Source organism: Diceros bicornis, chromosome 13 (assembly GCF_020826845.1).
Source record: "Diceros bicornis minor isolate mBicDic1 chromosome 13, mDicBic1.mat.cur, whole genome shotgun sequence".
Classification (NCBI taxonomy): Eukaryota; Metazoa; Chordata; class Mammalia; order Perissodactyla; family Rhinocerotidae; genus Diceros; species Diceros bicornis.
The window spans coordinates 34,762,454-34,788,421 of NC_080752.1; the positions used below are offsets into that span (position 1 = coordinate 34,762,454).

Here is a 25,968-nt window from a genome sequence, read left to right on the forward strand (position 1 = left end):
GAATTTCCTGAGTACTACTACGTCCAGGACTCTCTTGTGAAAGAAAAGGTGAACAGGAAGCCCCCCGGAGGGAGAGCAGGACCCGCTCTAGCTCTCTCCAAGTCCGTCTCACGCCCAGAGGGGTCTCCCTCCACAGGCTGAGGGTGTCCCTCCCCAGTACACTCAGGCAGAGCCCGGGCACAAGGCAGGGCTGCCCGAGGTGGGGAGGAACAGAGCTCCCAGGCTGTTGTGCTCCAGACTCCGGGCCCAGCCCTCAGAGACCCCTCCCCAGTCAGACCATCCCCGCCCTGCAGCCCACCTCTGGCTGGCTCTGTGTGAGCAAGTGGGCGGGCAGGTGGGTGGGTGTGGGCAAGCCCTTTGTGGTGAGAGCACACATGGGCCGGACCCCTCCTGCCTGATGAATTTTGCTGCTTTCAACCCAACCAGAGGGGCTTTTAGGGTCTTCCTGGCCAACCCCTGCCTCCAAGAGCCGCCAGAACAAAGCCACCCCTGACAGTTATGCTGCAGGCTTAAAACCTCCAAGAAGGGCTATTTTAACTTTTAATCCTGAATTTAACTAGCCTGGCTGACTGACCATTCTTCACTGAGTACCCAACTTACTTCCCCATGCTATTACACACAGGGTACTCAGAGCACCATCTGAAAACAAATGCTCAAGTGTTTGATGGTACAGCCCTGCACGGAATACTATACAGCCAGAAAAAGGATAAGGATGCTTTTTATGCACTGACGTGAAGAACTGCTGAGTTGTACTATGAAGTGAAAAAGCAAGGTATGGAATACATGTAACAAACACTGCCGTTTATGTAAAAAGAAGAAGAAGGAGGGGAAGATATTCATACATGTTTGCTTGGTCACTCATAACATCTCTTTGGAAAGACAGAAGAAACGGACGCCACTGGCTGCCTCCACGTAAGGGAACTGAGTGGGTGAGAGACAGGGAGGGAGACTTTGTTGCAAGCTCCTTTTGAACGTGGAACCATGTGAATGTGGTACCTATTCAAGAATAACCGTAACCCTCACTTAAAACGTAAAATGAACACTGTTTTAAGGTTAGCAGGTAAGTCCCTTGGGCGGGAGCAGGAGTTCTCATTTCTTTGCTCAGTGAGCTCAGTGGAGATGGGGAGCAGCTGGTGACCTCGGCTCAGCACAGGCTCCTCCTTCCATCCCTTCCACCAACACGTGCCCCGCCCCCACTGGGAGCTGGTGACACAGCTGTGGACAAGGAGCTCCCTCCCCCCGATCACCTGGGGATGGGATACAGGTTCCTGGACCACACCCCAGACCTCCAGGCGCAGGAATCTGCAACTTTAACAAGCCCTCGGATCAGTTTTGCAACCCCCAGAGCCTTGAGAACCCCTGGTCCAGCACTTTGCAGGCTCACCTCGTCAATTTCCAGGAAACACACGCCCTGGAACCCTGGAGAAGCCGCCACACATTGCCGTCCTGACGCTGCCCCAGGCACCCCCTGCAGATAATTGCTCCTGATGGCGTCCAGCTGAGTCAGTCCTCCAGCACCGTGGTCAGGTCGACCAGTCCCACGCCCTAGCTTCTCGGAGCCCCTCTTGCTCCCACCTGAAGACCAGAGATGTAACAGCCAGGCTCAGACTCCTCGGATCTGCAGGCACTAGCTGCTTAGTAAATTAGTGATGAAGGGGCTCTGACCCCCCTGCTCCCAGGAGGCCTCGATGGAGAAAATCAGTCACACTTGGGCAGCTGCTGAAGCCTCCTTAACAAGGGGGCAGGCTGGAGAGGCTGGGAGCCCATAAGAGGGGAGGGCTGCAGGTCATCTGAGGCCGCTGTGCTGAGTGGGGGTTGCCGTGCAGGTCTGAGGGTGGTCAGCTTGGAGGGCCGTGCCATGTCCTTCCAGAGCGTCATCCACCTGTCCCTGGACAGCCCTGCCCATGCCCTCTGTGTGCTGGGCATGGAAATCTACTTGGATCTTAGTGGGTGAGGAGCTGGAGCCTCTGGTTGGGGGGCGGGTCTGGGCAGGGAGGCTGGGGCTGCCCCTGGATTATGTGGGAGTTGGGGGTTACCTCCCTTCTCCGCATCTTAGCTTGTCGTCCTGCCTCACCTTACGGAGCCTGGTTTGGATCTCTAAGAGTCTTCCGGTCCTGATGCTGCAGGATTCTGACCTAACTCCTGCCTCTGCCCCATATGGGCTGTGGGGCCTTAGGAAAGTGGCCCCGTCAGTCCCCTCACCTGTGAAATGGGGGTGGCATTTGTTCTCGAGGCACCGTGAGGCTTAAGCGAGGGAGGCTCCTGTAAGGTGGCGCCTCGGTGGGGAGGTGACTTACTCCCAAGAGGCCACGTCTTCCCCCGGGTCACAGCACAGACCTCCCGAGTCCCAGGATGTGTTTTTTCCCTATAGGAATCCCTCCGGGCTCAGACAGCTCTTCTCTCATTGTAGTTGGGAGTTTATACATAAGATGTTGCTTTGGTAACTTCTAGAGAGTCAGTGGGAGGCGGTGTCTGGGCTTGAGCTTCTTGGAGGGAGGACACAGGGGTCCTTGGAGCGAGGGATGGTAGGAGTAAGGCTGAAGGTGTTAAGACCCCAAAACTGCCGTGACCAGCAGGCCTTTCCCTCAACACCTGAGAAAGGGAGGATGAGGGGGTCGTCCCCCACTGTGCCAGCTGCACCCCAGGCTGAGAAGACTCTTGTGCCCTAAAGTCTGTCTCCTTGTCGGGCAAACCAGGTGCGCCCCCCAGAAGTGCAAGTCCTTCACCATCAGTGGCTCTCTGGGGGTCTTAGTCGATGTCCACAACTCGGTCCCAGTAATGACCAGGGAGGAGGCGGCCACGACCCGGTGGCCCCTGTCTGATTCCATGGACGTGCTGGTGAAGATGCAGTCCCCCAGCTCTGCCATCGATGGGGACAAGGTATGCCTCGGGGGGACATGAGGGGGAATTTCCAGGGGAAGGAGCTGACAAAACCCCTGAGGGGTCTCCCTCCTGTCAGCTGGTGTTTCCTGGGCCCCGAGTCTGTGAAAAATGCAGTACCAAGTGTTTTGCATGCCTGATCTGATTTAATGCTTGCAACAAACCTGTGTGTGGGGCACTCTGTGACCCCATATTACAGGCAAAGAAACCGAGGCACTGAGTGAGGAAGTGCCCTGCCCAAGCCAGAAATCAGCAGAACCGGGACTCAGGCTCAAGCATGTCTGTCTCCTCCGTGTGTGCTTCTAACCACAGCCCTGGGCCAGCTTCCAAACCAGCTGCTTTTAAAGTCTGGCTCGAAAGCCTTTAGCAGCGAAACTCAAATGGGCTTTTTGGCTAAGGCTGGCCTTCTGGGTGTGGAGATCTTAATGCACTTTAAGAGCTAACGTGTGTTAAATGCATGCTGGGTACTAGGTATCTTGAGTCACCTTTCAGGAAGTCAGCTTTACCTTCATTTTACGTACAGGGAAACTGAGGCACAGAGTGAACAATCTAAACCTAAATAGCCTAACTAGAGTGGGGCAGATCCAGGATTTGGCCCAAGTCCGTGCCCCTTCTCCTGGGCGAGCTGTCTCCCTAATGGGCACCTGGGGTGGGGGTGGGGGTTGACTTCCACCTGGTAGAGCAGGCCGTCAGTCTCTTCCTGTGTGAGGCGTTGGTGGTGGAAGCAGGGCTCTCAGGCCTGGCCATCGGAACCACCAGGGACTTGATAACACTCCAGCCCAGGCTCTACCAATTAAACCAGCCCCGGGGGGTGGGACCTGGTTGTGTAGTTCACACCCCCTTAGGTGACTCGAGTGTGAAGCTGAGGGTGAGAGCTGCTGATGGGGCCCGTCAGGACTGGGACTCCTGTGAGCAGAACCTGCCGGAGTGGCTGCTGGTAGACGGCAGAGGGTTAAGCCACGATGACAGATGGGTAGTACACATCCCATCCTACACTCTGTGCCTGGGGCAGGCAATTCCCTAGGAGGCAAGTAGTACACTTAGATGAGAACTGAGCATCTCACATAAGAATCAAGGCTGTGACAGGTCTCAGCGGAGCCCAGAGGACCTGGGGAGCGGTCTCTGCCCAGGGCTCAGCCTCTGGCACCATCTGGCGTGGCCTGCAGAGTGAGACGCTGGACCTTGAGGACGAGAGCTTCCACTTAGGAGCAGGGGCCCGGTCACACACACGTAAGCGTGGCCCTAGCTAACGGTTGGTCCTCCGGTTTGTGAGGAAGCCCTGTGCTCAAGGCCAGTGGCTTTGTCTCAAGTATGAAGGCCCTTCCGGAAGCAGAGGCTGGTGCGGGACACAGGAAAGGCTGAGCTCCAGTCCCCACCTCTGCCCCACAGTGTCCCATTCCCTTTTGAGTGGCTTAACCCATTGAAGGCCTGACTGCCCACCTCCTGGGGCGACAGGCGGGCTCCCAGGAGGGCAGCTGTGGTGGGGCGGAAGTATAGCATAGTTTAAAGCTTAACCTCCGGAGCTGGACAGCTTGGGTCTTAAATCCTGTGCCTCCCTTTCTGGCTGAATGACACAGGGCAAGTCCCTTGATCTCTCTGCCCTTGAGCAGGTAGAGCCCCCCTGGATGCATGGTTGTGAGGCCTCAGTGTGGAAGGGCTTGGAGGGGTCCTGACATGTTACAAACAAGGGTTATTACAGTGTGGTGGCCCTGTACCAGCTCAGAGCAAGACATCAGAAGCTCAGAAGCTGTAACGTGAGACCAAGGTCAAATGGCTGGACTCGGGTACATGGCCCAGGGCCCTGCTCCTGCCCCTGCCCTCCCGTGCGTTCTGGTGCTGTCTCCACAGGTCTCAGTCTCATACTATGAGCCCAACGAGGACGTCCCCGTGGCCACAGCTACGCTCTACCTCACTGGCATCGGTGAGTGCTGCTCCACCGAGGGAGGGGAGGGGGCTATCCCTGTAAGGAGAAGCCTTCCATGCGCCCCAGACAGACTCACTCGACATACCCACTCACACGGCCCCTCAGACCTCAGTGCCTTCTCTGCCGCCCTCACTCACCGCTGACCTAATTCTCAGAGAACAGAGGCGGTCGGGACTTGACGTTCCGTCGTCCACCCACTCGCCCACGTCTGGAGCCTATGTTCTGCCGCCTCTGTTACAATGATGACATGTCTGGTCCAAAGTTAATCTTATCACGCTAGATCCTTTCCCTGCTCATTCGAGAACATTCCTTCAATTCTTACTGATATAGGAAGCCACTACCCCGGCTCCCCCTCCTCTTCTGGAGCGTTCCAGAACTAACTAGAATGTCTATTCCCTTAAGAGGAACAAGCCATAATGCCTATTCTCTTAAACTTGATTCTATATTATCTTCAAACTCCACTTCCCCACATCTCTGCTCCTTAGGAGCCATCTCTGTGTCCTCAATTTCTCCTCCCTTTCTCTTGAACTTACTCGAATCGGACGCCCACCACCAACGCTGCCCTTATCGAGGGACTCTAACAACTTCTACCTCCCTAAGTCCTCCCTAAGTGGTTAGCTCGATCTTTTCTACCTTCACCTGCCAGCACAGTTTAATACAACTGGCTATCCTCTCTTGATGCCTTTCACTAGAAACTTCAGGGACCCTGCGCTCAGTTTCCCCCTACCCAGACAGGGGAATCTCTTTGCTGGGTCCTTTGTCCCATCCCGCCTCCCTCCTTCTAGCTGGTCAGGCCAAAAACCCAGGGATCTCCCTACTCTTCCCTCAGCCCGTGTCAGTCCGTGACGCTTGTTGCTGTTACCTTAAGTTCAGCTGGAATCCAGCCACTCACCACCCTCGATGCTCTCGACCTGGTCTGCGCCACACTCATCTCTTGCCTGCGTCACCGACGGGTCCCCCAGTGGTTTCCCTGCTCTGTCCCTGCTCTTCTGCAGACGGTCCTGTCCTAATGCGGCCCATCTGACACCGGATAATGTCTCCTCAGGTCAAAGTTCCCCCACTGCGTCCACAGTCTTGATTAAAGCCAGCGTCACTGTTCCCCTCTCAGCCGCCTGAGCTGGCCCCATGCTGCCTCTGACCTGTGTCCTGTTTCTCTCGCTCATTCGGCTCGAGCCACGTCGGTCTCTTTGACCCTTGAACTGCCGCCTTGCACTGCCTGTTCTCTGATTTTACCCCAGACATGAACACAGGTCCTTTCTCGCCTCCTTCAGGTCTTCGTTCACATTTCAATTTGGGAGGTTCCTCTGATCACGTAAAACCGAAACCCCCCCTCCCTCCCCTTCCTTGTTTCCCACGGCCCTTCTACCATCGGGCGTAATGTGAATGTTACTCATTTCTTCGCCCCCTGCTGTGCACATACACATACCCCTGCTAAGTTCCAAGAAGAAAGGGCCTGTCCTGCACACTGCTGCATCCCTAGGAGCTAGAACAGTACCTGGTGCATGGCGGGCATCCGGTCCCTGAGCATCTGTGCCTGGTGCTGTGTGCACAGCAGCAAACAAGGTCTGTTCCGTGGCTCTGACGTTCCAGGTGGGATATAGCATGTCGGATGACAAGAGCTGCGAACAACAATAAAGCAGGGTACAGCCACACAGTGGTCAGCTGTGCGGTGGGGAGGGGGGGATGAAGAGACAGGAGGAGCAGCCTCCATGGTGATACTCTGGTGAAGCCTGGATCTTTAGCTCTAAAGGGGCTTGGAATTGCCGTGTATTAAGCCCTTCCTATGTCTTAGAGCATCAAGAGCTTCCTGGAAGACTCGGGATGTGGGCTTTCCATGTAGGTACCACCCGGGTAGAGGCCAAGAGGCAGGAATGATGTCATGACCACAGTGGACTTGTCTCCTGAGCTCCCGGGAGGTCAGGGGAGACAAGTGAACACTTGGACTGCTCCAGACTTGCTCATGAGAAGCAGTCTGCCACTGAGGAACTTTCTTCTGCTAAGCCAACAGCGTGCTGGAAAGGCTGGCTGGCCCTCACACTAGCCCTGGGCAGCCCTAGGGGCTTACCTACAGCGTCGAGGCTCCATCCGCAGGGCTGGGTACTGAGACCTTTCCCTCCCGTTGCAGCTGTCTCCCTGGACGTGGACATCTACCGCAGTGGGCAAGTCGAGATGGCAAGTGACAGACGGGCTAAGGTAAGGCTGCTGGGGAAGGGTGCGGACCAGGGTCCCCTGGGGCAGGTCTGCCCACAGACTCTCTATTTGGACTTCATAGTGTGTCTTAAGTCAAATTACTGCAATACAAATGAGAACTGGTAAAGTCAATTCCTAGCTTTTTCAAAAAACTGGCATATCTGGTGACACTAGGCTCACATCCTAGCCTGATCCTATAGTCAACTAGAGTGGAAAGGTAGCTGCCCCCTTCAGATGGGACATGTCTCCTCTGGTTTGCCTCAGTCCCTGCTTCCCCTGACACTGACACGAGGTAGGAAGGCAGTAACCCACATCTAGCTTTTTTCCCTTCCTCTCGGCCCACTTATCTGATGTTACCTTCCTGGTCCCAGAAGCACTTGGGTTGGCAAATTCTGATGGAGGTCCCTGTGGCCCTGGAGAACGGCGTGGCTCTGCCCCTGATGTGGGGTAGCATCTGGGAAGCAGGATTTACCTGGCTTCCTCTGGAACCAACATTCCTGTCTTCTTTGCAGAAAAACTGGGTCTGGGGCCCCAGCGGTTGGGGTGCCATCCTGCTTGTGAACTGCAGCCCAGCTGACATGGGCCAGCTCGTGGACAGGAAGACCACGAAGACGTTCTTCTCAGAGGGTAGGAGAGAACTGGCCACTGATCTGGGACTGTCACCACCTTTCCTCCCTGGGCTCTGGCCTCCCCTGGGGCTTCACTGCCCTACCCCTCAGCAAACACGGAGCAAAACAGCAAACAGGCTGATGTCCCTGCTCTGGGCCAATCAAGTCTCTTGCCATGGCTTATAACTGGAAAGAAAAGGCCACGTAGCCCCATAGGAAGAGCATGAGCTCTGATGTCAGATAACAAACTGTTACTTCCTGGCTATGAACTCGAGCGTGTTCACTTCCCTGGTCTTGTTTTGTCATCTGTAAAATGGGGATGATACAGTTGGCCACACAAGGTGGTTGAGAAGATTAAAAGACACAAAAAAGCATATGCAAGACTCTTCCTAAGAATCTTCTCGTAGCTGGGGGCAGGAACCCTGACTACGTCAGGCAAAAGCAGTCTTGGCTCTGGTCCTGACTTGTGGTTGGGGCCTAGGTTCTAGGCCTTAGCAGCAGAACAGGATGTCCCGGTCCACACAAGGCTCGAGGGGAACACTCGCTGAACTGGCCATGCCAGGCCCTGTGCTAGGTGTTTGTGGGGACCGTGTATTCCTTACAACCGTATGGGGTAGACGCCAGCCTCACTCAGAGTGGACCCCGGGGTTGGCTAGTTGCCTGTGGCCACGTAGGGAGCAAGTGGCACAGACAAGATGCAGGCTTGGGCCAGAGCGGGAGACAGAGGGTCCTCGGTGCTCCAATATATAAGCCCCCGGCCCCAGCCCCTGCTGCTCCTCGCTCCTCCCCGGAGCACTGGTCTCCGGAAGTGCCTGACCTTTGCCTCGTCTTTTGTCTAGAAATAAAGAATCTGTCCCAGATGACACTGAACGTTCAAGGGCCCAGCTGCATTTTAAAGAAACACCGGCTGGTTCTCCACACCTCCAAGGAAGAGGCAGAGAAGGCGAGGGTCTACCGGCCCCAAGGTGAGTGCTCTTGTGCCAGCTCCGGCTTTGTCTACTCTCGCAATGTGCCAGGGCGGTTGTGGCCACACCGGCTCCCGGCAGGGTCCACATCAGAAGCCTGCTGGGGCCCTAGAACTGTAGGTCAGGGTCTATTGTGGCTGGACTGGTGTCCTTGGAATTCTCTGGCTGCCTCACCGTAGGCTAAGTCTATGCATGTAGGTGGGTCATTGTACCTCCAAGCCACTGTCCCCAGCAGAGGAGATGATAGTGCCTGTCCCACAGGATTTTCATAGTTGGAAGAGAAGAAAATACATATTAGCTGAAATGGCAGCTTTGCCTGGTACAGATAATGTCTTCTCCCAATTACTCCTGCCAAAAGGATCCATCTTCGCTTCTTAACCAAGACCCCACTATATTGAGTTTCCAGAATTCAGAGGCCAGGAAGCCAGAGCGGCAGCTATGCTAGTATATCCCTGCCAGGCACCACACCCGCCCATCTTCAGCCCTTATCAACCTGGCAGGCAGGTGGCATATCCGTATTCTATAGATAAAGGCATAAGGGCTATTGGTTTAAAAAGTGGACATGTTCAATTCCAGCAAAATATCCTTGAACAAACAAGTCTTTTGATGTCCCTTAACTGGTTCAGTATTCAGTGCCTCTGAATTCCTCAAATTGAGTGTTAACTCTTTGTTTCTGGAGGTGCAGGCCAGTATGCTGCCTTCTTTGAAAAGCCAAGTTTAGCTTCCGCTGGGCAGTTGGGGAACCCTGTGGTTTATAACGGTCAATGTTTCTGTCTCAGCATTGGAGAGCACACCTCGCTGCTTCCTCCCCCGTGCTCAGGGACCTGAGCTCAGTCTTCCATTCCAGCTCTTCTGCAGACCGTAGGTCACAGCTGGACTTGGAAATGACCTGGAAATAGCCATAAAAGGCAGCGCAGGTTGGGTGTGGTCCTTCTACACATGGGCTAGGAGTGACCCTTAGAACCCATGGGTCTAGGCCTGGTTCACGCCGTGATGGCTGCTCTGGCCCCGTGAGGCTCACCAAGTACAGACAACTCTGAGGTGGGCCAGGCAGTCCTTGGAGCCCACCCAGGAGGCCAGCGAGTCAGGTAGCCAGCTAAAAGTGCCACTCTTCATTATGCATATCAGGCTACCTGTTTGTTATTTAAATGTATTCAAGACTCTAGGGCAAGGATACATGCCACACTGTATTTTAACAAGCCCTCTAGCTGATTCTGAAGTGAGCCCAAGTTTGAGAACCACTAATCAAAAAGATATAGCAAAGGAACCTGAGAAGAAATTTCTAGAGAAATAGAAAGCCAGAGCTTAAGGTTCTAGAAACAGAGGAAAGGACACCTTTCACAAAGGCAGTGGTCGGCCATGGCCAATGCTGTTGACAGACTAAGATGCTAAATAAATGGTGAAGTCTTGGTTTTCAAAATAATGGTCATTAGTGAGTCTGATAAGAACAGTGAGGGTAAAAGGCAGACTGAAGTGGGTGGGCACAGTGAACACTGACCATAGAAGGAATTTTCCATAAAGGGAAATGTGTGGAGGTAATAATGGGGGTGGGGGGGCTGTCACGGGGGACAGTATCTGAAGAAGGTAGGACACGGCACATCTGTGTGCAGATAGGACTGATCCAGTGGAAGTGGGGAGACGGATCTAGGAGGAGAAAACTGTAGGAATGAGTACATAATACTCAGAAGAGAGTGCGGGACGTAAGGACCCAAATAGTAGTGTTTCTGAGGAGTGCTGGGGCCTCGCTCTGAGGTTTGGTCATATCCTAAAATGAGGTCTTTCAGCCTGGGGCTCGGATGCAAGAGTCTTACGGACTCAGTTTGACCGGAGCTGAGGTCTTGGTGTGGGAGCTGACAGCGTGTGCTGGGAGTGGGTATAGTGATGGGTCCTGGGATGTGAGGAGGATGAAAAAAGAGCACAAGGGAGTGTGGGGATCTGCAGGGGAAGCGTTTGGGGCGGGGCTGAAGAATCGCCGAGACGGGAGTGGAGATGAGCTCAAAAGACTGGAAAATGTCAAATCTGTTCTAGAGGTGAAGTCCTGTGATATCTAGAGAGATGAGCATTGAAATCTGCATCTAAGATGGTGCAGAACTCCACTTCATTGACATAAGGTCAAAGAAGAGAGCAGATGGTCTGGTCTAGGGTGTAAACAGCAATGACAACAAGAGTGGAAACAGGCTAGCACTGGAACCATCCACGGTGAGGAGGGTAGTCAGGTGCAACAAGGAAGGGGGCAGTGGCATTATCTGACAGCATGGCCTTCAAAGGGACTAGGACTCATGAGGAATGAAGAAATGGTCTGGAAGTGCCAATGAAGACCGAGGGCAGCTGCCCCACCTCCAGGCCCAGTGGTACATGGTAGGTAGAAAAAAGGAAGACAGCTCAAATCAGTGTTCACTCCGTGCCCAGGGCTCCAGCTCTGGGGGGATAAGCACATTACCCGCTCTCAAAGCCTAGGGCACTTGGACAGATAGATGGACAGACAACAGCCAAGGACTAAGCAGGGGCTTGGGGGGTGGACGTGGGGAGAGTTCAGAGGGGGCTGAGCTGAGAACTAGTGGGAGCAGGGCCAGCCCTGCGAGGACAAGGGCAGGAAAGGCCTTCTAGATAAAGGTAACTGTGTTGTGCCTGGGTCATAAGCTTCTGGTCCCCTTTATCCCTCCTTTACTGTATAATGGGGATGATAATTACAGCACCTGCTTCAGAGGGTGGTGAGGAGGCAAATGAGTCCGTGAGCCTCCATCACAGTTCCTGGGGATATAGTGAGAGCACAATGAAATGTTAGCCATGCTTAAAAACAAGCAAGTAGATAAGAGAGAATGCCCCCAAAGGGTCAACCGCAGAACTGAGAGGGCTGCTGGGTGGCTTGCTGCAGGTGGACGTGGGACCTGCTCGCCCCCACCGCCCCGTGGGAAACCACCTTCAGGTGGAGCGGCCATGGGGAGCCCAGGACTCTGGCACAGTTGAGGGTGCTGGGCCTGTAGCAGCTCTGGAGGGGCCGAGTGGTGGCCAGCCACAAACCTGTCCGTGTAGTTGGGAACCCCACAGCTCATCAGTCATGCCAGCTGCAAACCTGTGCAGTGAGTCAAGAGGTGCGTGCCCCTCTGCTGGGGAACTGCAGGGACGCGCGTGCTGGTGGAAGACCCCACCTTGTCCTGTTTTGCCTCCTGGTTCGGGGCCATCAAAGGCAGACTCGAAGCAGGAGTCCACACTGATGCATTCCCAGCTGGGGCTGTCCAGTGGGGACACACACGGCCAGCAGCAGAAGCAAGAGGACTGCTGCCAGCAGCCCCAGCACCGGTGAGGAGGTTTTGCTGCAGAAGCGCCAGTAGCTACAGCCCATCTGGAGAACCACAGCCCCCACTCAGGGCACCACTGCGCCACCAACCAGAGCAAGAGGCCAGTGACCCACAGCAGTGTCCAGGCTTGTGTCCGACTTCTCAGGTGAGGCTGCCAAGCCCACCTTTGCACAGTTTCTTACCTTTAAGGTTTTTTACGACATTCTCCCACAAGTTAGCCAAAGCATAGATCCACTGACTACGAGCCTTCATTGAACCCCTAGAAGGCCAGTGTTTTTATCCGAGTCCCAACTCCTGACGTGTAATAGATCTTTGAAGTATGTTGATGAACAACTGGCCCTCATCGGTGAACAAGTTTCTGGTGTTCCACTAAACCCTAAACACCTGAAATGTAGGGACAGAAAAGCCAGCTTGGCTCCTGCCCCCCTGGAGCTCCCAGCCTGGCTTCCGACGTTGGGATGAGCCATCAGATGTGGCTTGACCCTCAGGTGTGGTGACTGGCACCAGGCTACTTCACCTGATCGGTTCCTTCTCTCCTTCTAGAAGACAGCTGCAGCACCTTCGAGTTGGTGGTGGGGCCTGGCCGGCACACCTACACCTTTCCCCGCCTCGAGAACCGCTTGAAGGAAACCTTCTATGTCGAAGCTGTGGAGTTCCCGTCCGCCAGCTTCCCGGGCCTGGTCTCCTACTCTGTCTCGCTGGTGGAAGAGTCTCAAGACCCAGTATGTCCCCAAGTGGACAAGAGGCTCTTGGAGCACAGACTGTGTGGGAAGGAAACGTCTCACAGCTGGGAGGGCAGGGGAAGACAAGGCGTGGTAGGTGGAGCTAGGGTTTCAGGCCACCTCTGGGAGAAAGAGCTGCGGAGGACAGATGAGGGACCAGGGGTGTGCTGGGCTGAGCAGCTGAAGGCCTGAGGGGAGGAGTGAGGGGGTAGGTGTAGAAGTAGGTCACCAACAGGACCTTGTCTTAAATCGCAGTCGATTCCAGAGACCCTGGTGTACAAAGACACGGTAGTGTTCCGGGTGGCTCCTTGCATCTTTATTCCCAGCACCCAGATGCCTCTAGAGGTTTACCTGTGCAGGTAAGAACCCCACAGGCTGCTTCTCAGGTCGTCTCCATCGCTGGTACTGTCTTCTGTCTGTCTGCATGGTGAGTGGGTAAGGCTGGCTAGACTTCTCACCAGGAAAGTGAAATCCTTCTACCTGAGCTGCCTGGTCCCCAGTCATCCAATACGTGAGTGAATATTTACAACTCTAGGTCCCTCCCCTGTTCTCATGAGGAGACAGACAGATAAACGGCATGTCTTCAGGGAGCATCAGGTGCTCTAAGGTGGGGTGAAAGGAAGGAGAGGCAAGGACAAGAGCGTGTCCAGGGATAGCAAGGAGGCTGTAGGGCCGGAAGAGAGCAGGAGCGAGGAGGAGGATGGGAGGATGGGGAGGGTGGGGCCCAGGCGAGCAGGGCTTCAGGGGCATAGCCTCTGGGGCTGTAAGAGACCCCAAATACAGTGGTTTACAGTCAACTTTCTCTGACCTAGATGCCCACAGGTGGGAAGGTGGCACTGCTCTCCTACTGTCACTTAGGCGCCCTGGTTCCTTTCGGTCTTGTGCTTTCCCCAGGGCAGCACCTTCACCGCAGGGAAAGAGCCAAAGTCAAGACAAAGCTGCCCATTCGTCACTGCTGGGGTCTGGAAGTCTCCTGAACCACTTCCTCTCACGTGCCAATGGCCCGAAGGGGCACAGGGCCACACCCGACTGCAGGGTGGCCGTGAATGGTCTCTTAACTAGGTGGCCATGTCCCTAGGGAGGAGGGGAGAGAGGACCCTGGTGGGTAAAACCTATGGGGAAGCATCAGGTTCTGTCTGCACGATGACCCCGGCCACATGGAAAACCAGGGGTGCAAACAAGGCAGGAACCAGGTCAGCCGGGTTGCCACAGTGCAGCCAGACCCAGCAGTGGCCCGGGCGGGTGGTGGGAGCACAGTGGTCAGAGTCAGATTGCTTAGAAGGTGGACCTCGCCCCAGGTTGGCTGATGCATCCGGTGCGAAGAAACAAGGGTAGCCCCTGGTGAATGGTGGTGCCACCGCGGAGCGGGGAGAGCCGGTGCTGTGGTTCTGGTGACTTAAAGCTGAACACCTCCGCTGGGGCTCTAGGCTTCTGGAGCCCAGGGGAAAGTCTGGGAGCTGGAGGCAAGTCTGGGTGCCCCTAGCGCTTGGAGGGTGTTCAGAGCCACGGGCCTAGCTGAGCTCGTCTGAGGAGTGAGCATATACGGGGAAGAGGCCTGAGAAGTGAGCCCTGGAGTGACCTCACCCTGAGCTCTGGACAAGAATCCAGCAAAGGAGACTGAGAAGGAGGAAGAAGTTAGGATCAAAACCAGGAGCTGGAGACCCGGAGGTTAAGGGAGAGTGACACTGGTAAGGGCCCACCTGAGTGAAGCCCTGAGAGGACCAGAATAAGATGCCCCTTGGGCTTGGCAAGATGGAGGTCGCTGTGCAGAAGGAAGTCGCGAATGGTGAGTTTGAAAGCAGGATGCAGTGGAGCTGAAGGGAGAACGGGAAGGGAGTACTTTGCAAAACTCCAAAGACATGGTCTGAACTGGAGAAGCTAGAAGGGGCTATGGGGCCGAGGGAAGGCTGTTTTTTAAGGCAGGAAGCAAAGAATAATGCTAGTGGAATGATCCAGCGGAGAAGGGAAAATCTGATAGAAAAAAGGCGACTGCAGTGACCGAGCTGGTAGGATGGGCATATGATGGGGATCCAGGTCAAATCAGCCTTGATAGGTACAAGGGCAGCTCACCTGGAGGTTCCATCTACTGGGGAAATGTTAGTGGGTTAGCTGTCCCATGCTAAGGACCCATTGAGGTTGACTGCAAGAGAGACCAGTCACCTTGGGCTTTTCTGCGACTATTTTCAGTGACTTGAGTTCTAGGGAAGAATAAATGTAGAACTGGGTCTAACCAGGGTTGAGGTCTTGCCAGGCGAATAAGCCCAAGGTGGAGGCACAAGGGTATAATTATGATGATGCACTGTAGACTGGAAGCTGGGTAAGGAGAAAAGCAAAGAAACAGGGTGATGGGAATAAAAGCAGCCAAGGGTCAGAGGTCCCAATGACATCAAGCTGCCGGCCCAGGGACTAGACAGGGCGAACAGGAGCTGGAGGTGATGGACCAGATGTTAGATCAGGATCTGGGAGTCAGTGTGACTGTTGGGATGGGAGGCTGAGATAGAATACAGAATAAGACCTTAAGTCAAGTCAAGGATCTAGAGAGACCATGATGGCCTAGATGCAGTAACAGGTGGCAAGGAGGACCTCCACCCCTCCGCCAGGCCCCGTGGGTTGTAGAAGAACGACATCTCTTCCATGGGCGGGCTGCTAGGGAGTGGGGTCCTCGGAGGAATGACAGGTTTCAGAATAAGAAGGTGAAAGGAAAGAGTTCAAGGAATTTTGCTGATAACAGATACTCAAACACCAGATCTTTCTTCTTTGTCTTTTGTATCTGAAGACAGAAGTTCACTCACAGGAGGCACCTGCTGAAATCCTGATCTTCTAAGACTCTCCCATGGGAGTAGTATTCAGGCACGGCTTGGCCCAGCTTAGTCACAGATGGCCCACGAGACGGGCTACACACCCTTTCCACCAGCACACAGCCTCAGACTGTTCCAGACCTTGCTGGGCTGGTCAACTCCCTGTAGCCTTGTCTGTGTAGACCTGGGAAATAGGTTCTTTGGAACAGTAGCATAGAATAACAGTGCAAGTTTTAGACCTAGAACTAAACTAGAATGCCAATTTTGACATTTCCCATCAGTGTGACCTTGCTGGCATTCGACTCACAAGGATCTGTGTGTAAAATGGGTGGTCTTAATATTAGCCTCAAAACATTACTGTTTCTCTCCAACAAGGAACAGATGTACATTGTGGTCCCATAAGCCTGCTGTGCATGACGGCTCTAAGATCCCAGGGTTCAAGACCCCACCCCCTGCCACCCACACGAATATAACAACCTTGTTGGCCATCTCAAGGGCGTGCCCAGCTGGTTGGCTTCTTGGGAGAAAAATACAGCCCCTCTGGGAGAGAAGAGTCAGCCCTCTTGGGTAGGCCGAGGCGGGAGGTCCTGGGGTAGTTCCCAAATGGCCTGGGGCAGGGGGTAGAAGATGCATGTGGAGTGTGACTGCAGGGTAGGGACAGAGCAGAGATTGACGCAGGGAATTCTTGACCTGATGCTGTCGTGAGCTAAGCCGGGCGATGCTGGGCAAGACACACTCTGAGCTTCCAGCCTGTGCTCCGTGAGGTGGGGGGACAGCTGCTCTGCCTGCCTCATGGGCGAGGGCATGCTCCTTTTTGACCAGAAGGAGGTGTCCCCCTCCCCTGGACAGCAAGGTCACGACCCATGCGGGAGCCTTGAAGCCGTCCCCAGCGCCGGCTTTTCTCCCCCTGCAGAGAGCTGCAGGTCCAGGGTTTTGTGAACACAGTGATGGAGCTGAGCGAGAGGAGTGACAGCCAGGTGGCGTCTGTCTACGAGGACCCCAACCGCCTGGGCAGGTGGCTCCAGGTAATGCCCCACCTGGGGCAGCCTGCCTGTGGGGGAGGGGCAGGGGGACTCGGCCTGTGGCACATGCAGTGAACTTCACAGGCTTCTGTTCAACCTTCCCGGCAAAGCCAAGCCTCGATGGAAGGGTCTTTGTCTTGAGGACTTTAGTTGTAGAATCAGCAAAATGACTTGCCTAAGTCTTGGCCACTAAGGGGTAAAGCTTAGAGTCCAACTTCCTCCCATTACATGATGCACGTGTTCAAGGCCACAGAAGACCTAACCCTATGCCCCGGGTGTCTGAAGGGTCTGATGCCTACAGCTACAGGCTGTCAGAGCCAGGGCACCGCTCCAGGGTGCAGCCCGACCCTAGCAGAGCAGGAAGTCTCCAGCCCAGCCTCGCCTGGAGGTCTGGTGCTCCATTCTGCTCCACAAATAGCTGAGTGATTACCATGTGCCCGGCATCATTCTAAGTGCTCGAGATTAAAGAGAGTGGGGACTAGACTGGTCCTGCTTTGGCAATGAGAGAATGCTGGGTGCTGGGAAAGCAAGAAAGCCAGATGATATAGTGAGTTACTAGAGCAAACTAGGCAGCTTGGGTGGTCAGGAAAATCTTCAGATTAGGGAAACAAGGAGCTGGCCGGGCAAAGGACGGGGTTGAGGGGGTGGATTAGAAGTAGGAAGATCATGATGTGGGCTGTTCTTGGAGGACATGAACAGAAGAGCTGGTGTGGCTGGATCAGGGTGAACAAGGGTCAGAGGTAGATGGGAGCCAGGTTATGTATCAGGGACCTTTTAAGCCAAGATAGGGAATAGAAACGAATCCGTGGCCAGAGGGGATAACATGGGACAGCGTGAATCAGGGGTGTGAATGTTCTGATTTAGGTTTTGAAGACCCTCAGGCTGAGAAATATACAGAACGGGTCTTAGGAGGGGCAGGAAGAGAAGAGAAATGGTTGGAGGGTGTTGCAGTAGCTCATGGAAGAGATTGTGATGGCCCCCCTGAATGGTACCAGGGGTGGGTTCACTTGGAACATATTTTGGACGTAAAGCCAACAACGCTAGTTCCTGGATTGGGTGCAGAAGGTGAGACAAGAATCTAGGTGAATGAAGTTCTAAACATGAAAAATAGAACAGGTCAGGGAGAGCCGCCAGGAGGGGGTGATGTGTGAGCTAAGTTTTGAAGCCTGAGCAGGAGTTGGCAGAAAGAAGGGGGTTCTTACTGCACCCCCTCTCTGGAGGTGGCCCACGTACAGGGATCGTCATGGCTGGCAAGATGGACGTAGGCAGGAGAGCAGCTGATGGAGCGAGAAGACTTCACAACTTGTTTTCCTGTCTCCTCCAGGATGAGATGGCCTTCTGCTACACCCAGGCTCCCCACAAGACTATTTCCTTGGTTCTCGACACCCCTCGCGTCCTCAAGCTCGAAGATTTCCCCATGAAATACTCACTGGTGTGGCACTCGGTTTGGCTGATCGGAACTCGCTCCAACCTGTCAGGCCTGGTGTCTGCCTGGAAGTGATGGGGCGCCAAGGGAGAAGGGCCCAGGTGGCCTCTGGGGGAAGGGGATGAGGGAGTCTACCTGAGAGTCTGGAGTAGGAGTAAGACAGGGGCTTAAAGCTCATCCCTCCTAACACCTCTGCCCTCGCTGGGTCTCCTTCCAGAGCCCTGGGGTTGGCTACGTGATCCAGTGCACCAAGGACCATAGGGTGGCCAGCATGGATTCCATTGGGAACCTGATGGTGTCCCCACCTGTCAAGGTCGGAGGGAAAGAGTACCCCCTAGGCAGGATCCTCATTGGCAGCAGCTTTTACCCCAGGTGAGGCAAGAGGCCAGGTGGTGGCCAGATGTCTTAAAACTAAAGAAGGGACCCTGGTAGTTCCCTTGGCTCCACCTGACTCCCATATGACTCGGCAGGTCATCTGCTCTGAACCATTCCTTAAACTGTCGAGGAAGGATGTTTGTGTCTTTGATTCACGTAGAAAGGTAGAAAAAGCAGACACGCTATTCATTCTTTGAGTGGTGATTCCACAGTTTAAATTGAAGCATGCTCAATTCAGCTGGCCTATTGACCCAGCAGGATGGCATGTCCACAAGATGTGTGGCTAGACTTGTTGGTAGCCATTAATCTAAAGCCAGGAAATACTTGTGTCCCAGGGTTCGGTCTTTATCTAGAATCACTTGGCTCAGTCCTGAGTTGGGCCAGAGTACGGGATTCCCAACAACCACCCCCCAGTGGACCGGCCACTTGAGCCCAGTGGTTAGAGCAGCCAGTCACCTGAAGGTAGCCTGACACTGAGGAGTTGGCAGCCAACCTGGGCCATGCTGGCTCAAGGGCTGTTCCTTCCATCCTCTCTTTAGCAAGGAGGGCCGGAACATGAGTAAGGCCCTCCGGGGCTTCCTCTACGCCCAGCAGGTCCAGGCCCCGGTGGAACTCTTCTCAGACTGGCTGATGATCGGCCACATAGATGAGTTCATGTGCTTCATCCCCACACAGGACAAGCGTGAGGGTGACAAGGTCTGTGTCGGGGGCTGGAGAGGGTCTTTCCCACCTTCTTGTGAAGAACTTGGGAAGCTTCTGGAAGGGAAGCTAGCATCTGACCTTAGTTCTTTGTTTCCCAGGGCTTCCTGCTGCTCCTGGCCAGCCCCAGCTCCTGCTACCAACTGTTCCAGGAGAAACAGAAGGAGGGCTATGGAGACATGCCCCTGTTTGAAGAGGTTAGAACGGATCAGCTCCTTTCTAATGGTAAGGGATCCCCCTGCAATAGAGCAGAGGCCAGTCGCTCCTTCCCCAGATGTTCTTTCTAGAAAGTCATTTTTACTTCATTCTTCCTGGTACAAAGGAGCCCAGGGAAGCATAAAAGCATAACATGCACCGTATTAGAACATCTTGTTCCATTTCGGGGCTATTCTGGTGGTGCTGGGGCAGTGCAGGCAGACCAGCCAGAAGTTCTGGGATGGCTGAGAGGCTGCTAGAATGTGTGCAAAGGGGATTGAATGAGCACATGGATGGCTCCATCTGTGGCGGGGAGCCAGATGCTAACACCACCAGAGTCTGGATTTATTCAGGAAATGTTAGGTTAAGTACCTGTGAATTGGGACTTCAGGGGTCTCCTGGTCACCCTTAAGGAAGACATAAGTAGACAAGCAGAAATTGTGTAGCTGGTGCCACAGTAGTTCTGTTCCAAACGTGGTGGGAACCCCGGAAGGGAGGGGGGTTGGGACGTTCTCCAGACCCTCGACGCTCCGTGTGGTCTGAGGACCAGCAGCGGCAGCATCACCTGGCGGCTTGTTATAATGCAGAATTTCAGCCCCACTCTAGACCACCTGAACCAACCTGGGGGGGGTGGGGCAGGCATCTCATGTCCTAGAAGCACTTATGGAAGGTGACACTTACTGAGCATGAACCACGTATCATATAGCACATGCCGAAGACTCTGTGTCACCTCGGCTGATGACTGAACTGGGCATCCCTGTCCTAGAGAGGAGGCCACTGAGGAACAAAGTTACACACCCTGGTCCAGATCATAGGTAGAAGGTAGCCAGGTTGTACAGGTCATATAATGCACGGGGGTGCCCAGGTGAGAGGTGAGGGCGGCTGAAGTCACCCACTAGCCTGTTCTAGGCTGCCTCCCCTCCAACCAGGGACAGAGTGACCAGTGGCAGTGAACGTCCTCCCTGGGCTTTCATGGACTCTGGTCAGTCCCCAGGAGTAACATTTGACCCAGGTGGGTCCTTGGAGACTAGTCAGGCCACCCACCGTAGTCACTGGCCCAAGAATACACCCAGTTGGCCGTGCCTGGGGTGGAAGTCTGCCCAGCCCTGGACAATATTGCCCACTTCCTGGACTGCGGACCTGCCAGCTCTCTCCTTCTTCCCACAGCGAGGGAGGCCAAGACCATCCACCAACTTCTGGCTGATGAAGACATGAGAAAGCAGAACGACTATGTGCAAGTAGGGGCCAACGATGTGGGGAAGCTTCTCCAAAAAGTAGGAAAGGCACTGATGATCTAGACAAGTTCCTAACTGAGCAACTACTATGGCCCAAGCCTCATGCAAGACACCTTACTATAACCCTCGAAATAACCCTGTGAAGTAAAACCTGTCTTGTATGTGAGGATGGTGAGGCAGAGAGTAAAGTCACAGCCCAAGCTGATGAGTTGGGGAGCCGGGGTTGATTGAACCCTAGTGACTCCAAGTTCATGCCTGCCTCACTGTGCTGTCAGAACACAGGGCTATAGCTCAGCATCCTCCTGGCAGAGGATCCTCACCCCCAACTTCTCTAAGAAGCTCTGAGCACCAGACTTAGAAACAGACCAGGGCCTTCTCAATGCTTCCTGGACGAAGGGGCCCATCAGCTCAGTGTTCAGAATCTCTTACCTCATATCTCTTAAAATGTGAATCGCTGGCTGTGAGGTGTTCCCAGAAGAGGCTACACAACTTCTGGTGGGGGGAGCCGAGGCCTGGAGAAGGGCAATGACTTGGCCAGGGTCACACACTGTAAAACCGCTTTGCCCACCGGGTCCTTAGCACTCCTAGCCAAGGCGTGTTCTGTACCACAGTGCACTGATGCCCTGACCTTTGCAAAAATAGGGAAGGCCTCCTGGTATGGGAGGGTGGGTACCGGCCAGGTATGGGGCCAAAACAGCATCTCTGAGCCTGGGGGCACGTGTCCTGGGTGTGGTGGTCATGAGCCCTGTCAAGACCCGGGAAATGCTTGGGTGTTGGGCGTTAGCTGTTCTGAGCAAGGAAGTGCCCGAGGTGCCACTGCTCATGTCCCTTCCTAAAGGAAGCAGAGTGACTGGTCTGAGAACTTATTCTTGCCCCTTCCAGCCCCCTGCCCTTGCCCAGGTCCCCTACTTGGGCCAGGATTGAGGCCCAAGGCCCACACACTACAGTAGAACCAGGACGAGTAGCTGCCCCAGGGCTGACTGGCTGTGGGACCCTGGCCTCTCAGACCAGGCCTTTGCTCTGAGCCCAAACTTCTCAGAAAAAGGGAACTGTGCCCGCTTTATCAGAGGGCTGGGATGCCACAAAGGCTCCTGGCACACAGTGATGAGAAGACGGTAGCTGCTCCAGGCCACTCCCCATCCTGCGTGGAAGGAGACGGGCTTCTCATTCCCGATGAACCCACTCCTCTGCGGGCCCTTCTCGCCCCACAGAAGTGCATTAACCTGAACCGGGACATCCTGAAGAAGGAGCTGGGCCTGGTGGAGAGGGACATTATCGACATCCCGCAGCTCTTCTGCTTGGAGCAGCTGACTAATGCCCCCTCCGACCAGCAGACTGGGAAACTCTTCGCGAGGCCGTTCTTCCCCAACCTGGTGAGGGGCGTTAGCCAGGGCAGCCCCAGCCAGGCTGGGTGTCCCCAGGGTGGGGCGTTCGGCCAACTCTGGCTGGTCCCTTGGCATACATGGGGCTGGACCACGGAGGTGGGGACACCCCAGACCACTGTGCCTGAGAGGAAGTAAGTGGAAGCCCTTCTCTTCCTCCTCAGTGAGGGAAGACCCTTCCAGGGAACAGGTGAGCAGGCTGGGTGACTCACCAGTTACTGTGGGCCAGGCCCTGGGCTAATGGCCAACCACTTGCTAATTCCCAACCTTAAGGGGTAGACGCTACAAGGCCCACCTCCCAGAGCGGGTACTGTGCTACCACTGGTTGAGGGTGCTGGCCCATCCGCTGGCTGAGACTGTGCGCAAGCTCCCTGAGATGGGGTCTTCCTGTCCACCCATCCTGTGTCCAAGGCAGCAGCATCCAGAAGGTGCTGGATGGAGGTGCTCAAACACTTAAAGTAATATTCTATTCTATTTAGAATAGGTGAGAAATTGGGTGTATGTGTTTACAGGAGACCCCTGCTATGCCAAGCCTGTTCCAACTATGGCCTACCTCTGACCTTTCTCACGTACAACTGTGACCCATCTTGCAGGCACTTAGAATGAATTCTGACACATTTGAGCTCAGTTCCTTGAACACGTGCAGACCTGTTCTCTGAGCCCTAGGGACACAGGCCCTGCATTCATCCATCACACAAGGTTATCTTTTAATTTTACGAGACCCACTGTGGCCCTCTGGGCATGGAACAGGAGACCGTCACAGGCCCTGGCCGTAGGTGTGGGTAGTGGTGGGAGAAGTTCCTTTGAGGCTAAGATGCTCAAGTTGATATGAAAAACAGACAGAAGTCAACTGACAGAGCTGGGGGTGGGGAGAGCATTCCAATAGAGGTAGGTAAGAGTGTGATCAACCAAGACTAACAGGCCAGAGTAAGAAATGCAATGGAGAAAGAAACCAGGGAAGCTGGCAAAGCCAGACCTTGGCCAGGCAGGATTTTGACTTTGTTATTGAGAAACACACTGGGGGACCATTGGAGGGTTAAGCAGGAGTTGGGTTTGCTCTGAGATTGATTAGTGATGCCTGCATGGGCACAGCCCTGAGGAATGTTGCCCTGTGCTTGCTATTTCTGGTCTAGCCCAATCACACAAAGGCAGCTGGGTTTTCCCTTACAAGGAACCCAGTGGCACTCCTTACCTAGGGGAGGGGCAGGGGGGCTTTCTTCTATGGCTCTGACCTTGCCTTGCCCACCCTGTCTCTGACAGCTACAAATAATAGTGATGGGCAAGAACCTGGGCATCCCCAAGCCTTTTGGGCCCCGGGTCAAGGGGACCTGCTGCCTGGAAGAGAAGATCCGCCAGCTGCTGGAGCCCTTGGGCTGCCACTGCACCTTCATTAACGACTTTGACTGCTACCTGACTGAGATTGGCGACTTCTGCGCCTGTGCCAACATCCGCCGGGTGCCCTTCGCCTTCAAATGGTGGAGGATGGTGCCTTAGGCCCAGGCCTAGGGCTGCCAGCCCTACCCCAGCATGAAGGGCCCACTGTTACCATTCAACAGCATTCCGGTTCCTTGCCTTGTTGGGGGGCTGGAGAGTCAAGGCCCAACACCCCCCTTCCTTACCTGTTTGTGACCTCTACATCAAGGGGTGGAAAGCTGTCTTCAGCTGAGAAGTGGTTTCCATTAAAGCTCAAGCTGTTCTGAACGCATTTTGGCAGCGGCTTCCTTGTTTTGGAGACGGGGTGGGCACATCTAAGGATAAAAAGCTGAGCTGCTGGGAGACCTGTTGTCGGGGGAGGGACCAGGCTAACATTGATTTGCTGTCCCTTCCTCATCCCTAACGTCTTTGTCTGTAGTAGGAAGTGGGTGAACTCAGATTATTCAAATTCTTCTCTAGCTGAAGCATCTCAGACAAGCTGGGTCTGGACTCTGGAACCGAATGTGACAGACTCCAGGCAGGGGGAAGGGAGAGGGCTCCCCCTTAGGCCTGGCAGGAGCACTGGAGGCCAGTCCAAGAGAGTGGTACCGTGCCTTGTGGGTGACTGGCTTTGGCAGGCGGAGGCTCTGCTCTCTGGGGTCTGCAGGTGCAGCCTCCCCACAGGACAAGGCACAGCAGGGGCAGGCCCAGATGGACTCTCGTTAAGTGCCCAGGAGAGGGGAAATGCCCACTCCAGGACCCAAAGCCACCCACTGCTACTTGTCTGCCCAGCCCTGTGTTAATGGCACAAAGGTGATATTAAAGCAAATGACTCCGAGGTTGAACCACGGCCGCTCCCAGGCTCCCCTCCTCCCACGGATAGGAAGCTCTAAGCAGTCAAGGCTCCTGGAATGGAGGCAACACCTACTGGGAGGGGTAGGTCTGACATAAAGCAGCCAGCATCCCAGAGGGCCCACAAACGGTGACCGGTGTCAGAATGTCTGCGGCTGTGTGGTGGTGGCCTGTGCAGAAGATGGTTCAGTGTGGAGCTCGGCCGAGATGGCGTGCGAGCACAGGCTGTCAACCTGGGCAGAACAGAAAACGCCGGTGGCCTGTGAAACCACGACCGACCTCTTGGTGCCCCCTGGTGGGCAGTCAGCTACATTGCCTGGAGGGGCCAACGCTGGTCTACAGGGTCCCATCTGTGACCAGGGTGTTAGTGACAGTAGGGCTCCCTTTTGAAGAGCGGGTAGGAGCAGAGGGGGACGAGAATACATATTTCTGGGCACCACTGTTCTGGTGCTTTCCATGCCTGATTCATGTCATCCTCTCAAAGCCCCACTGTGATGAATAAGGAAAAACTCCATTTCTGAGTTGGGCAAGTGAGACGCTGATTCCTCTCCAGGGCCAAACATTTCAAGGGACAGAGCTGGGAGCTCCACTCACCACCCAACCCTGGTATGGTTTAAGCCCAGAAGCTAAAAAGACCCCCCACCTCGCCCCCTGGAGCCCCTGTGCCGGAGCTTCTGCTTGGGCCGCAGAGAGGTGAGACCATGGAGCCGCTCCTTGCCCCTGCGTGCTGTTCTCCCGAAAAAGAAGCACGAAAGCCAAGACAGAGTAAACAATGATGTCATTTATTTAAAATGTTTACTCCAAGAAATATATATATAAAAAAAAATAAGACAATTACAGCACTACACCAGGCACCTTCGACCAAATCACAACCGCTCCTTGGATTCCCCTTCACTCTAAGCCTCCTTCAAGTTCTCCTTCCTGAGCTGGAAGACTCGTCAGATGCCCGAAGGGTTGGCGCAAAGCACACTCCAGCCCGCGCCACTGTCCCTTCTCTTGGAGTGCAGAACCTCACCCCCAATTCCTTGTTCTAAGGGATTTTCCCTATTAGGAAGTTCACCGTAAAACTCTAGGCCAAAAGGAGTGACTGTGGGAGACACGAGGGCAGTCTTCACTCAGAAGGTCCGACCCTTTCCTGCTCCCGTCCCTGGCAAGGGTTCTAGAAGAGGCTGGCGGGGGGTTTCAGATGAGTGCACTGAGGCCTGAAGCCCTGCTTGGCTAGGGGCAGCTCCTGCAGAGGCCAGGCCCAAGGCCACTGCTCCCTCACCCCTCTGGGTGGCCACACGACCCGAGACAGGCTATGCGGGTACAGGCACCTGAACCCCATTCCAGGAAAGAGACCCATCCAGGGAAACCGATGGGTTCCACACATGGAAGCTTGAGTCAGAGATGGTGGTTTGGGGGTGATCTGGACAAATTAGGTTAGTTTAACAGAAGCTCTGAAGTTGCAGAAGCTTCTCCCCTGGACTATTGACTCAACACAGGACAGTAGCAATGAGCAAAAAGTCAGACTAAATCTTAGAAAGATGCGGGCCAATCTCCTTACTGGAGGCCTGGGGACCGGCCAGGACAGACACTGCTATGTGCCCTGCAAAGGCAGAAGCCACCGTTGGGGGGGGGGGACGAGTAGGGAAAAAAGCAACAACTAGATCATTTTTGGCATTTTAACATCAAGACAATGACAAGTGGTAACAACAGCAAAGCAAAAAAATAAAAATAAAAAAGACCAATATTTAACTTTCCCATCCACCCAAGTCTCACACTGAAGTTCTATCCCCATCTCCCCCATAAGCACCACTGAACTAAAAAATCTATTTTAAAGCACCCAAACCAGTCCAGACCCTCTCGAAACCAAGAGCCCCAGCCAGAGCTGTCGCCTCTTTTGGGTCCAAGTGAGAGGAGGGTTCCGGGAAAGGCACCTCGTAACTCACGCAGAACAGCGCCACGCCGGCGACGAGCTCGGGCAGAGGGAACGTGGCCGGG

At 54.6% G+C, this 25,968-nt stretch overlaps 1 protein-coding gene across 1 annotated transcript; it reads left to right on the top strand.

Moving 5' to 3' along the window:
* Window positions 1-1,840: 1,840 nt before the first annotated feature.
* PADI6 (peptidyl arginine deiminase 6) lies at window positions 1,841-23,214 on the top strand. The gene is made up of 16 exons (XM_058553045.1): window positions 1,841-1,950; window positions 2,697-2,880; window positions 4,729-4,801; window positions 6,930-6,997; window positions 7,507-7,621; window positions 8,442-8,567; window positions 12,410-12,588; window positions 12,844-12,947; window positions 16,300-16,411; window positions 17,733-17,840; window positions 18,052-18,206; window positions 18,749-18,905; window positions 19,010-19,133; window positions 20,271-20,341; window positions 21,550-21,711; window positions 22,981-23,214. The coding sequence occupies exons 1-16, from the start codon at window positions 1,859-1,861 to the stop codon at window positions 23,212-23,214; spliced, it is 2,064 nt and encodes a 687-aa protein (XP_058409028.1). The 5' UTR covers window positions 1,841-1,858.
* Window positions 23,215-25,968: the final 2,754 nt, after the last annotated feature.